A 13,889-nucleotide genomic window follows, 5' to 3' on the forward strand; every position below is an offset into this window, starting at 1 on the left:
TCCACATATATTATCAGGTCCATGACTTTTGTTAATCTTTGTCCTACTAAAGACATTTTCAACCTCTTTAGATGTGATGTTGAAATGTTGATTATCTTTAAGTTTGTGTTGGAGTCCTTGGACCTCCTGGCTAAAATCAGACTTGTCGAAACGTGTATAAAAAGAGTTAAAAGCATTGGCAAGCTCTGCATCAGATCCAAAACCCTCTGGAAAGACATGGCTACTGCTACTGTGCTTTTGGGTACCTGCTATCGTTTTCATACAGGACCAGGCAGAGCCAAGGTTGTTTTCAGCCAGACTTTTTTCAAGCTTAGACTTATATCTTTGTTTTGCTTTATATATTTCACCTTTAAGCTCTTTGGTGGCTACATGTAGATCAGAGGCAGTTCCCTGCTTATGAGTATGCCTTTTTTCCGTATACTATCTTTTATAGACCTATTCACCCATGGTTTATTATTAGGGTATATTTTTACTTGTTTGCATGGTATAATCATATCTCTATTTTTCTTTTTGTCTTCATATTTTTTTCATATTCTAAATTATTCTAAAATCTTTTATGACTATTGGCGTTTTTCCATTACGTGGTACCTGCTCGACTCGCCTCGACTCTACTCGACTCTACTCGCCTCGACTCGCTGTGCGTCCGTTTTCCATTGCAGATTTTAGTATCGCCTCAGCGTGGCTGGTCGTCATAGCGACTGCCGTGGGCGTGGCTTAGTAGCTTGCTTTTCCCATTGACATATCCCCGACGCATGTCCTGGTTCTCCGTCTCCGTAAACAACATGATATCAAAGAGATAGTTAACGTTTACTGTTCCAGATTTCCCACCGTGGTCACATATATATGACTCTAGAGTCGCTACTCGCTGCTGAGATAATCGCCGTCACTCTCTCACTTCTCCCTCGCTCACTAGCTCCCCACACACACACATACGACGACTCAACACACACACATCACACATGCACACACCAGCGCACCAGTATAACCATCAGGCCACTTGTATGCTACGGAGAAAGCTCTGCGTGGAGCCTCTGGCAGCAAAAAAACACCGCTGGCTAAACTATTTAAAAATGCCATCTCTCGCTAGCAATGCAGTGATCAGTGACGCTTCTTTCCGACCAATCAGCAGCCTGCAGGGTTTCACGTCACCTTCTCGGCTCGCCTCAGCTCGCTTGGAACCTCGACTGAGCAGGTACTAAAAAAAGTACCTGTTAGCAGGTACCAGGTACTTTTTTTCGTAATGGAAAACCAAAAAAGGCGAGTAGAGTCGAGGCGAGGCGAGTAGGTACCATGTAATGGAAAAGCGCCATAAGGCTCTGTCCTTTCTTGGTAAAACATCGCTGCATCTAAAATCTGTTGGCTATGCACAACAATGAAAGGAGTGTCTGGAAAGAGCTGTGGTCTGGAGACATTGAGGGCATGCCATTGTGTTTATGTCAGTGCCAAGCTTAAAATACTACACAATAAGGTGTATGAGTGCTTTATTTATGGTAAGTGAGATGCTTCTTTTTATAGTTGTATATAATGGTGTGAGAGATGTGCTAATGTGCTAAAGGATATGTGCATCCCTCCCCTCCATTCAGTCACATGAGGTAGGGTGGTGGATGCCAAGAGTTGAGACAAGGATTTGATACTCTTGAACTCAAGTCATTTCATAATTCAGGCTCTGATTGATCCCAAATTTGGTGTGACAATGGGCAAGGTCTGAATGTATGAAAAATAGAATGTGACTATCTTTATGCCTTGAGACAATACAGTGCACGAACACATAAGTACAATAAGCTGAATTATCAAATATGAATGTATTCATTTCATTTTAGGCATCTTTGGCAGAAATGCCAATCAGAGTTTGCTTGAATGTTATGACTGCGCTGAATCCAGAAGTACATAACTGTACTTCTTTTAGATTACCCTGAATAGCTTACCTTTTGAGGGCAAAGATGTTTTGACAAGTGAGTTGTTTTCCACTTCAATATCTGGTCTCTTGGCCTGTGGTGTCAGCCAGTGAATTGTTTCCCCTCTGTATGATCCCTGTGTTTATTTGTCTCTTGCATTTGGCATGCAGCAAACTGTTTATTAATAGCTAGTCCTCAGCCTGAATTACCTACATCATGTGGTATTTTTAGTGGGGGCTTAGGTGTTTAGTGACCCATGAGCATTTGGTTAGCAGGTTTATCTGGTGTGATGTCATGTGAGGAGATCAGTCTGGAAAATGAACCCGCAAATCACCGCACAGGTAAGATCAGCCTTTCTCCACTGCACTGCGCCACGCCAGCAGAGGTTGAGCTTTTGTGTTTGTGTTTACGTGTTTTTGCAGGGATTAATTGTTTTTGTGTGTTTTGTATTTGATTTTTTTGTGCATGTGTTGCTCTGTTTCTGCCTGACTGCTTGTGTGATCTTCATGGCTTCGGAGTGTTCTGCAGGCATGAATTTAAGTCGATGTGATTACGCACGTCTCTCCTTGGACGCCGCCTAAATCGGTCCAGGTAAATCCAGACTCAAGCCACCTCATTCAGATTATTTGTCTCATCCTTAATCTTTTAAGGCTCTTGAAGTAGGTCAGCAGTACAAAAACAAACAACAAACTAGTTCTTAGAACCATGAAAAACACTGAGCATGCACATAAGATTTATTAAAGACATTTATGTATGGAGGCGTAGATTGTTTGCAAAGTAAGAACTATGCAACCTATCCAAATATATTTGTGTGTGTGTGTGTGTTGTGTGTGCTCTTTGTTATTTTGCCCTTCACGTTCCCCTCTAATGCCTCTTTCTATATCTTTCATTTGTTTTAAATATCTAAATTCATTCACCACCTTCATATTAGCCTCCTCTTCCGATGTCCGTTGCCACACAAAAGACAGACCTCACCATCACTTCCTTCCTGCACTCCCCTCCCCTCACCCTCACCAACCATCGTTCACGTTAATACAGACATATCTGCCAATCACATTTCTAGGATGCCTGAATGTGCTGTAAAGCCCTCTGGCGCTGCCGCAGCCTTGATACCATGAAACATCGACCCAGTTGACGTTCTCTCATTCTGACCAGTTATGGTCTGAATGCTGGCTTTGTGTGTAGCATGTACAGTCACTGCAATGAAGATGGATCCAGTTTTGTTTTCTGGTCCTTTCTGGTCTTAGCGAGATATTCTCGCAATAGTGCTGATGTTCTCAAGGGGCTGCAGATTGCCCCTATGTACATGCACGTGTCGTAAACTGGGTTCGATTTTAAATCGCCAATTATCAATGAATCAGCTTTGCTGTAGTTTATGTTCCAAAAAAATTGTGACTTTGAATCTTGTTGCTGTCATAGAAGAAACTACACACACAACAAACAGCAATCTGTCTGAGAATAACCATTTATAATAATAAATGTAGATGAATATAATGAATAATGTTGGATTACTATTTCTTATTTAATGGGCTATTCTGAATATTTGGGGATGACACATTAAATAATATAGGCTAATATTTTAAAAGAGAAAAGAACACCAGGATAAACATGGAAACAATCGAAGCATTTGGCTCAGTTCTAAATTAAATAAAAATATATGGGTCTTTGTTAATTTTAGAATAGTTATTCTTGGCATATCCCACTTTTTAACAAGGAATATGACCAAATATGTTGATGTATTGCAGATGAAGAATCTTGAATATTTAATTCTTGCAACAAATAAGAAAATGTCTTAGGCGGGGGCCAGGAAGTCACGCGTATATAGTGCTTTTTTTTTTTTTTACCAAACACACATGCAAAATGAAATAATTATAATTATATGAAGAAATCGTGATGCTTGTTATGTTAGGTTGATAAAAAACTGTCACCGAGAGAAAATGGGTTCAGCTTTGTCCTTCCTCCTTGTTTTTCTTTTTCTTTCCTCTCTCCCTTCCCCCAGACACCCCCTCCCATCCCTGTCTTTGTTTGCTTGCTCCTTTCCCTGGATGGGTTACCACCCAACAGCCTGCTTTGGGTGCTCCTGATTGGAGGATTTCCTGTGATGAGGGTGGGCCCAGTGTGAGAGCTTTACCAGTGGAGAGCCAGCTCTCAGCAATCAGAGAACATTCAGTCTCAAGTGTAGGTACAAGCAGGATCTGTCTCTGTTTGCTTTATCTGCAGCTGCAGCACTAGTCCAAACCTCAGCGTTTAGAGGACTGTCTGTGGCTTTCTGTTTCTACTCGGCTACAAGAACTGCCAGACAAGGAATTAAAAAGGAATTAAATATCCACTAAAACTTGGCGTTTTATTGTTTCTCTTCTATTTCCTCCTTCCTGTCCTGATGCCCACAGTAGTGTGGTCAGGGCGAGGGGATGGGTCCGGCTGTGGAGGCTCAGGCCCAGAAGGCCATGGATTTAGAGCAAAAGCAGCAGCAGCAGCAGCAGCAGCAGCAGCAGAACCAGCTGCAGCACCAGCAGTGCTACATGGAGAAAGGAGTGATGCTTGAGCCCTTCCTACACCAGGTGGGGGGACATTGCTGCGTCTTGAGCCTTGGGGAACAGACCATCTGCAAACCCCTCATCCCCCGCGAACATCAGTTCTACAAATGTGTGCCTGCTTCCATGAGGAAGTTCATCCCCCAGTATAGAGGTAATGCAAACTGTCCTTTCCTAACCTGTGTTGTGGCTGTTGTGTTTTGTTGTGTTGTTATGCATATCTCTTTATTTATTTCACTGCTCTATGTGCATATGTGCAAATCAGGTGGGAAATGAAGTTTTTCAGGTCGTGTGTTAAGTGTACATGTTTAGATTTTTAGGAAAAAAGAGCTCCCTGCTTCTGCTCAAGTGTTGTTTCTCTGTGCTCGACGACAGCCCGTGCCAAATTGTACCACAGGGTGCTGCAGCTGAGACTGCAAGTGGGCCTCCTACAAACAGGCCAGCCAGTTGTGATGTCCTGTTTGTAGGAGGCTGTACTAACACAGGTAAGTCAGGCTTGCCCCCATTTCTTTTTCTGGAAATCCACTATGAGGTCATCTGAAAAGGTCAACATGGGCACGAACACGGCCACTGATGTTAAATCAGCCTCATATTTCCATTTTCCCTTTCCGTTGCTTTACTGTTAATATTTTCTGGCAACCGTGCCTTCATTTCAGCAGTTCCTTTTCCCTCCTTCTTTAGCCATATTATGGAAACACCATGGGGAGGATAGGCTGTTTATGATACAAACAAGCTCTGGGAAACCTTTGCTATCCTGCTGACTATTACTTGTTGTGCTCTTCATCTATAGCTGAAGTCTATAGACTAGCATCATATTTTTTGTGCTGTATACTGCTACTCATTTTGTGTGAGATTGACTTTCTGGTGGAGAGTTAGATGAGAAGATATATGCACTCTCTCATATCTGTTTGTTAAATATATTATAGAACTTTTGGTAACAAATAGAACTTAAATTTTGTAGCCTTGTGTCATTTGTGTTTGAGCTGTTTTCTCTATGTTGCTTTTTAGCATTAGACCTACTTAAAAGCATGGTCTGTTTTTGTGTATACAAATTACAACCCACTGCCTGCATATTGCATTGCATTCATTGATTGTTCTTTCATTCTGTCCTTTTCTGTGTTGCTTTTATAGCTCACTATCTCTGTCCCGTCCCCTGTTATAGTTTTGTCCAGTTATTGTTAGGACAGATGTCTTAAAGAGATGTGGATGTAGACCCAAAGTACTCTGTAAGTGTAACTACTGCAAAAAAGCAGCAAGATGGGAATAAGAGATTCTTAGCACTTTAGAGCTTGTGTTCTCTTTATTGGCAGCTTTATTGTGCTTTGATTCTTTATGAGAGACTTATTCTCTTCACTGCTCCATGACACACATGTCTAACAGGTGTCTTTCTGTTTCCCTCTATGTCCTGCTCTCAGGTGTGGTGTCAGTGAGCTTTGAAGAGGATGAAGAAGGAAACCTTTGCCTCATTGCTTACCCCCTCCAGAGTGACCCAGCAGTAGATCTCATGTGGGGGGAAATGATGGCATCCTCGCCGCTTGTGGACAGCGAAAATCACATCAAAGATGGCCAAAGCCGCCACCCTTGTAAAGACAAAGACAAGAGGTGAGATGCAAGAGATAAAGTAAGGGGTAGTCAATGCATCAACAGGCAAGGGCAAAGTGAGGCACTTTCACACTTAAATCAAGGCTAATGTAAATTAAATTAAAGATAATGCACTGATCACTTAAGAACCAACCATGATGTATTGTATTTAAAACAATCTTTAGTTTTCCATGAATGGTAAAGACAACTGTATTTAGTCTGAAGACTCATAAATCGACTGACACGCACATTGACTTACACATACAGCTTAAGGCATAAAAGGCTCTAACTGTTAGAGGCTGATCCTTGGCCCTGGCAGTTAGAGAGAGGATCACAGCATCAGGGTTACATAACTGCAATAGATTCGTGTCCATGCATATACACAAACACAAAACTTAGTCAGCCCTGGGAGTGGCAGAACGGCTTGAAGGCTGATACTGGTTGACGGCAAAATATATGACAAGGTTGATTTAAATGTTTTGGACAGATGATAGTGAAAGACACTATTCCATTGGGTTCTTCTTTATACCCAATATATCATTGCTGCCCTCTTGTTTTATGCTCTACTATCCACATAAATAGACTACTTTAAAGCTATAGTGCGTAATTTCTGTCTCCCCCATGAGGAATTATAAGTAATGACAACAAAAATGTTGGCGCATCCACATGACACAAGCCTTCCCCCCTCCTCTACCCAGTTGCTTGTAACCAAGGAGGACATGGAGGATTAAAAAAACATGATGGACTCTTCAGAAGAGGTAATTATATTTGCTCGATTTTCTGCGCGCGAAATTGGCCTGACGACACCATTTTCTAAATATATCCATACTGAGAAATACAGAGAGCGTTTTGTCGAGCTGATAGTTCTAATTAGCTTTGTATCAACTTATTTGGCAATGGTATCAGAACAGCATGAAAACCAAGGCACTCTTGTTGAAGAAAATATTACAGCTACACTAGAGAACTTTTCCCACTTCCGTCCCCCTACAGGTTGGAAGCGGAATAGTCCGTTACATTACATTGTCCAGTTCATCTGAACTACAGATCTGCTACCAGATCTGGCAAACTTGCATAATGTAATGTAATGGACAATTCAGCTTCCAACCTGTAGGGGGACCGAAGCGGGAAAAGTTCTCTAGTGTTGCTTTAAAAAGCCTTTATTGATGGCATAGCATAAAAAATACGCACCAACGTGTTGCTGCCACAGGCTTTCTTCAGGGTGACTAACCAGAAGTGAGTTACAAACAGGAAATATATAGAACAAAGACATTTGTCTACAAATGCATGACTTAAATGTAACGGACGTTCATTAATATTCAAAAGTTACGCACTAAAGCTTTAACCACATACACAAGCAGATACTGAGTCTGGTTTTTTTGTGTGTGCCTAAAACTAATGATGTTCTCTCCGTCTGCCGTCCAGTGTTCCCAAACTGGAGGAGGAGGCCGAGGTATTCTACTACAGACTGGAGCGCAGTCACAGTAATGCTGTACCACAGCTCAAACAAAAACCCTGGACCGTCACACTTCAACAGCAGCACCTGCAGAAGTTAAAAGAGGAGGCCATGCACTGCAACCAATACAGTATCCTTTCACTGACTGAGAACTACACTGTTTTTCTTCTTCCTATTTTGGCAATTTTCCATATCACAGTGGAACTAGACAGGATTATTGTTCAGTGGTTCCAGGGACATGGCATGCGCCCCAGCCAACTGAGCCACAAGGACACCTCAACACCTGCCTATTTACATGCAGTTGAAAAGTATACATGATAATCAGAGGCTCCAGCATGCACCTGGTGCCTGTTATCTAATACAATGTCTAGCTATCAAAGTCTTCGCCTCGTGGAGTTGTGCTTCCAAAACCCTCCCATTAGTTCCTTTATTTTGCTGTGACTTGCCTGTACAGTCAGTATTGTAAGGATTATAGCATTCATGTGAATGCAGTGAAACCTGTGGAAGGAAAAGCTTAGATGTACACGTTTTTTTATCTAAACATGTCGAGCAGTTGTATGTTGTAAGCTGATTAGGGTAGAAGAAGGCCACAGCTTTTTGACTCTGGCCTCCTTGACTCAGTTTACCAGAATTCATCCTGCTGGAGAATCTGACGTGGCGCCACACTTTGCCGTGTGTGTTGGACGTGAAAATGGGCACACAACAGTATGGAGACGAGGTCACGGAGGAGAAAAAGGCCAGGAAGATGCGAAAGTGTGAGAACAGCACAGCACCCGTAATAGGAGTCTGCCTCTCTGGCATGCAGGTGGGCTTTGATCCAATACTGTCTTTAGTGTTTATGGCTCTGTCTTAAAGGAATAGCTAGACATTTTGGGAAACCGCTTATTGACTTTCTGGTGAAGAGTTGAGATGAGAAGATCTATACCACTCTCTAATCTGTTTAATATAAGACTACAGCCAGCAGCTGATTAGCCTAGCTTAGGGCAAAAACTGGAAACTGTGGGAAACAGCCAGCCTGGCTCTGTCTAACTACTACCAGCACCTCTTAAGCTCTGTAATTAACACATTACATCTTGTTTGTCTTATTTTGGATCTATTTCTTTAATAACCTGACTACCATGTATTGTTTATTAATCTACCCTGCAACAAAGGCCTGAAATTAGCACCTGTCAAGCACCAAATGGCAGTAAGATTTGTATTTGGCCGTTAAATCAGTAAATGTCAACCACTGGCCATTAACTATTTGAGAACAATGGAACCTCCGTTCAACATCTCTGACGATGACCAATCAAAACAGTGGATCTGTATATTTTGGAATACTTGTTCCTTTTTCCTTCACTGCCATGATTATTTAAGCAGAAACTAGGAAAAAATATGAATAAGACACAAAACCTTGTTGTAAAACTAATTGTGAGTGTTATAGACATAGTCACTATTCCTTCTCTACTTTTCAAACCCCTCTATGCCTCTCCATCCCTTCAGGTGTACCAGTATGACACGGGCCAGCTGATGTTCATGAACAAGTTTCATGGCCGCAGGCTGACCGTGCCAGACTTCAAAGAAGCTTTGTTCCAGTTCTTTCACAGTGGACACCGTCTACGACGCGAACTCTTCGCCCCGGTGCTGCACAGGCTCCAAGAGGTGCAAGCTGCCCTGGAAGCCTGTGAATCCTATCGCTTCTACTCCAGCTCCCTGCTCATTATCTACGACGGCGCACCCCACCAAAAAAGCACTGAGGACGGCCTCTCTGACGAAGAAGAAGAGGACGAGGAGGTGGAGGCTGAACCAGAAATGGAGGAGGAAGAAGAGGAGGAGGTGGGTGAAGAAGCAGGTGCACTTGGTTTTCCTCGCAGACCCTCCACGTCTAGTGATGGCAGCACCAGTGGCGGGATCTCAGGTGTCAGCCAGGCTCGCTTGTCCCGCTCAAACCCCAGTACCCCTTTGGTGGATGTAAGAATGATAGATTTTGCCCACACTACCTGCAGACATTACGAAGGGGACAGTGTGGTGTACAAGGGCCTGGACAGCGGTTACATCTTTGGGCTTCAGAACCTGATCACCATCATCTCCGAGCTGGAGAGCCACAGCACGGACTGACGACTGACGTGACACACACACACATTCAGACACAGATGCACAGTAACACAGAACAGGACTGGACTACAGAAGCGGAGAGAGTTTTCTCCTCTCCACTTCATAATCAGACCTTGTTGTAGCTGGCCTTTCATTGGACCCAGTTCCTGTTTCTGCCGTTGGTGCTTCTGAATGTTTCTGTTGTGTGTGTCCATCTTTTGGATATAAAAGAGACCTGCACATAACATAGACAAGATATATGTGTGATGCAGTGATTTACCCATTGTCATCATTCTGTTTAACCCGGTTCACTGTTGGGACCAAAAGGGTTGGCAGCAAATAAAAGCAGTTTGAAGTCTTGAGGCAGTAGAAATGTTTTTCTTACTTCCGATTCCAAAGAAGGCGTCAGCATTTTGCACACACAAACACATTCTCTTGTGTGTTTACACTGGGATGGGGCATTGTGAAAGAGCGTATATGAGGACAGAGCTGCTGGGAGGAAAGGTAGTGAGCACACACCCTCCATTCTTCTTTATTGCCTGTTCATTCTGCCATCCTTCTTTCCCTGTTCATCTTTACTTAAAGAGACTATATTCATATAAGTATCAGGGACAGATGACATAGAGTTATTTCTTTATTTGACATATTTCATAAAATAAACTGAAAGTTAAAAAAAGAAAGCGAATGAAGGGTACTACATTCCGTGTTGTTAATGTTATGATAATGACATTAATTAATATTGTTATTTGACGTTTAAATACCTCTACCTTGTATGTATGTGTTGTCCACAGTCTGTTGGGGAGGAAAATAAAGACTTGGGTTTGTGTTAACATCTGTGTCTTCTTTTATATGTGTTGCTACTTGTTGACGAGGTCAGAAGCTTAAAGAAAGAAACCACAGACTTCCTGCTTATGGGAAATTTAAAATTTGCAGCAATTAAATTTCATGTAATATCCAGGATGGGCGGTCGTCCCCTGGGTGTGTGCACAAATGACAACTTTTTGAGCACGAGTCAGTACAAGCACATAATGACTATAATTCATATCTCTACAAATAACTTGGAAAGTATGCTAGGACTGCATTCAATATGAGCAGGTCCACTCTTACCACCTGCTGTGTAAGCAAATGGAGCAAATGCCAAGCCTGAGGCCTATAATGTAATGTTGAGTGCAGCCATGACACAAGATTCCCCAAGCATATCTTTAGAGTCTTGTTTCCCCCAGTCTAGAATAATGTATCTGTTGCAGGGATGTTAAAATAGAGACGGGTTGGTGTGGCATGAGTGGAGGATGACGACATTCTGGGCTGCCTCAGCCAGTCCTGGTCATCTCCAACCAGTCTAAGGCAGACCGAGGGGAGTTGAACAATCTGCTCTCAGAGTCACAAGCTCTGTGTCATGCGAGGAGTACCGGCAGTCGGCATGGAGAAGAGCTATTAAGCTGACAGACTTGCATCAACAGAGAGCACGGACCATTACCACATCAGTGTCCTCTCTCTGGAATGTTCTGTACTGCTGCCACATACTAGCCTGGCTATCACCAGACCAAGCTCAATCTTTTAAGATTGAACATTAATCTGTATTTTCTACTGCACAAAAGGTGTGATCAACGGGCATAGTTCAAATGACTCTGTATGCAATTTGATAGTCCTTCAACCAATCAGACCAACGATCCGGGTGACGTACTTTGCAGAGCGAGGCAGAGCGAAATAGGCCTCGATTCCTTTTAAGGATTCGGGTTATTCTGAGTCACTCACTAAACTGATCCGGGTTGTGCAAGTCACTTGTGTCACTTGAGTAAGTATTGATCTATAGGCGAGCTGAGGCGAGCTTGCAATTGCATTTTAACATACTACGTTTTACACCAAAACCTACAGTAGGCCTAGCTAGGCTACGTGCAAAACATTGTATGTTATTTCAGAAGTCAGAAGTGAAAGAATGATTTTTGTTGTTGATTTGCTTTACCCTGAGCTTGAGTGAAGTTCACTCGCTCGTCTGCTACAGAATGATCCACTCATGACAACGTAGCCAACTGACTCGCGCAAGAGCTCACGAAATTGTAAGTTATAAAGCTTTTGGCAGCTAAGATGGCTAGGACTAGTAGTAGCTAATGTTGCAAGAGGTTAGTGTGAGGCGCTGTTATCGTTTTAGATTGAGTTGTAGTAGGACTCAACTGATCCGAGTTAATGATACTAGAGACTCGCAACTTGTGAGTTAATTTAAAGAGTCGGGTTAAAGGTCCGAGTGAATCACGACTCAAACAGGTTTAGAGCGAAAGCTGGTCGGTAGTAAGGCAACCACATCCTTCTTTAGGAGGAATTATTCCAGAGCAAGTTTCTGTTCCGTTTTCAGAGAAAACTTGCCTTTGAAATCTTTTAAAACAGCAGCGACAGCGGCATCAACGGGTTGCTGCGCTTCGGTAGCCGCCATGTTGAATGTAAACAAAAAGCTGCTTGCCTTCTCCTATCGTCATCATGTTAAACCTGCCAAAGGCGCACCAGGTGGATAAGCCAGTTTATGATTGGTTCCCGCAAATTTGTAACGGAAGCATGAAAGATAAACGTACAGGTTTCCAGCCTGAGTTGCAGGGTGAAATCAAATCGACCATCGTCCATCTGACACAGATTTTAAATCAATCAATGAAATATAAAGCACAGTTTTATGTGCATTGTCATTTTTTAAAGATGCATTTTGATGTTTGTCATCTCAATTTTAATGTATGGTGTACCGTACCACAGCTACACACATTATTGTGTTAAATTAGATCCTAAATATCTGACACAGTTAGAACACTTAAATCGGTTAGAGTAGTAGATTATATTATGAAGGCTGTGTGCATGTTTCAGGTAATGCTAAAAAACAATAGTGGCCTCCTGCATGTCACTACCTGTCACATACTGGCAGGGTTTTGGACTGTAACCCAGTAAAGCACAGACACTCTAATCTTTAAAGGTCCCATGTCATGAAAATTTCACTTTATGAGTTTTTTTTAACATTAATATGAGTTCCCCCAGCCTGCCCAGTGGCTAGAAATGGTGATAGGTGTAAACCGAGCCCTGGGTATCCTGCTCTGCCTTTGAGAAAATGAAAACTCAGATGGACCAATCAGGAATCTTGCTCCTTATGAGGTCATAAGGAGCAAGATTCCCTCCCCTTTCTCTGCTTTGCCCGCCCAGAGAATTTGGCCCACCCATGAGAAAGAGAGAGAGACATCATGGCTTTCAAACGAGCAAAGTGGCAGTTGGTCAAGGCCACACCCCACCCCCCCCTCCACCTTGCCCCCCCTCCTCGATAGCTACAGACACAGAAATGGCACATACTAAGGAAAGCTCATTGTGGGACTGGCTCTAGTGGCTGTAATTCTGCACAAAGGCTGAATTTCGGGAAAGAGACTTCAGATACAGTATTAGGGGACCACTAAGGTCTATATAAAAGCATCCAAAAAGCACCATGTCATGGGACCTTTAAGAGTCTAGGCCAGGGCAGGGTTAGGGTGGTTTATGAGCACATACCGTAATTACACACCCCATATAGACCACAATATGCCAAAGATCAGCTGCAGAGCCACAGTCAGACCTGAAGCAGGATATGCATGTGATGTTTCTGTGCTGTGTGATGGCAGAGTAATAATAAGATTAATAAAGGATGGAGAACCACCCCCTCCCCCTCTCTCTCTACTGGGGGGGTAGTAGCCAATGTTGAGTCACAGCCTCAGGATCAGTAGGCTGCTTTTAACCATCAAAATTATCCCATTCTATCGTCATATTGTTTGCATGCATATGTATATTACACCACACACATACTTAAGCTTCACTGTTATTCTATATCATAGTGTTTGCATACCACTGTATGACACGTGTGTGCATGTGCATCCTCGTAGCCCATTGCTTTGTGAAGGTTGCCACTACAAATGGATCAGTTGCAGAACCACAGTTAAAATCACCATGGCAACAGCAACCTTTGCCTGAAGTGAAACAGTGTCATAGTTTTTTTGGGCGACAAGAGACACGCCCCCATTCATCAAAATATGAATGCACTCTGTCACGTTTCATTCATTCATCAAGTCTGCTCCACCATCTCATTAACATTCAGTCTGTGATTGTACATTGTACATGATTGCATGTAGCCATAGTGGTGCACACTTCCATTCAAAGCACACGTTCCTGTGACTGATGTATTTCTAACCTCCAAAAACAATAATACCCATAATAATTCCATTACTTTGCCTGGCAAAGGTTGTCCTTTACAGTACCAACTGAAGTTCAATGTCATGCATGATGCAAAATTAATTTCCCTTGTTGTTCACTGCCATCAACTAATTTCCTTATCTCTCAGCAGTTCACTCATTAGCTGCA

General features: G+C 42.6%; 1 protein-coding gene across 3 annotated transcripts; it reads left to right on the forward strand.

Annotated features, from left to right (window-relative positions):
• Positions 1 to 2,158: 2,158 nt before the first annotated feature.
• On the forward strand, positions 2,159 to 10,366 carry LOC114554374 (inositol hexakisphosphate kinase 2). 3 transcript variants are annotated; one of them, XM_028576180.1, is made up of 7 exons: positions 2,168 to 2,236; positions 3,895 to 4,073; positions 4,286 to 4,583; positions 5,845 to 6,031; positions 7,433 to 7,593; positions 8,093 to 8,268; positions 8,946 to 10,366. In XM_028576180.1, exons 3-7 carry the CDS (start codon positions 4,307 to 4,309, stop codon positions 9,558 to 9,560), a joined length of 1,416 nt encoding a protein of 471 aa, XP_028431981.1. In that variant the 5' UTR covers positions 2,168 to 2,236; positions 3,895 to 4,073; positions 4,286 to 4,306; the 3' UTR covers positions 9,561 to 10,366. The 3 variants fall into 3 exon arrangements, with proteins under 3 accessions (XP_028431982.1, XP_028431981.1, XP_028431979.1); XM_028576181.1 differs by lacking the exon at positions 3,895 to 4,073 and having other exon boundaries at positions 2,159 to 2,236; XM_028576178.1 differs by lacking the exon at positions 2,168 to 2,236 and adding an exon at positions 2,329 to 2,486 and having other exon boundaries at positions 3,895 to 4,583.
• The last annotated feature ends 3,523 nt before the right edge of the window (positions 10,367 to 13,889 follow it).

This window comes from Perca flavescens, chromosome 4 (assembly GCF_004354835.1).
Source record: "Perca flavescens isolate YP-PL-M2 chromosome 4, PFLA_1.0, whole genome shotgun sequence".
Taxonomy (NCBI): domain Eukaryota; kingdom Metazoa; phylum Chordata; class Actinopteri; order Perciformes; family Percidae; genus Perca; species Perca flavescens.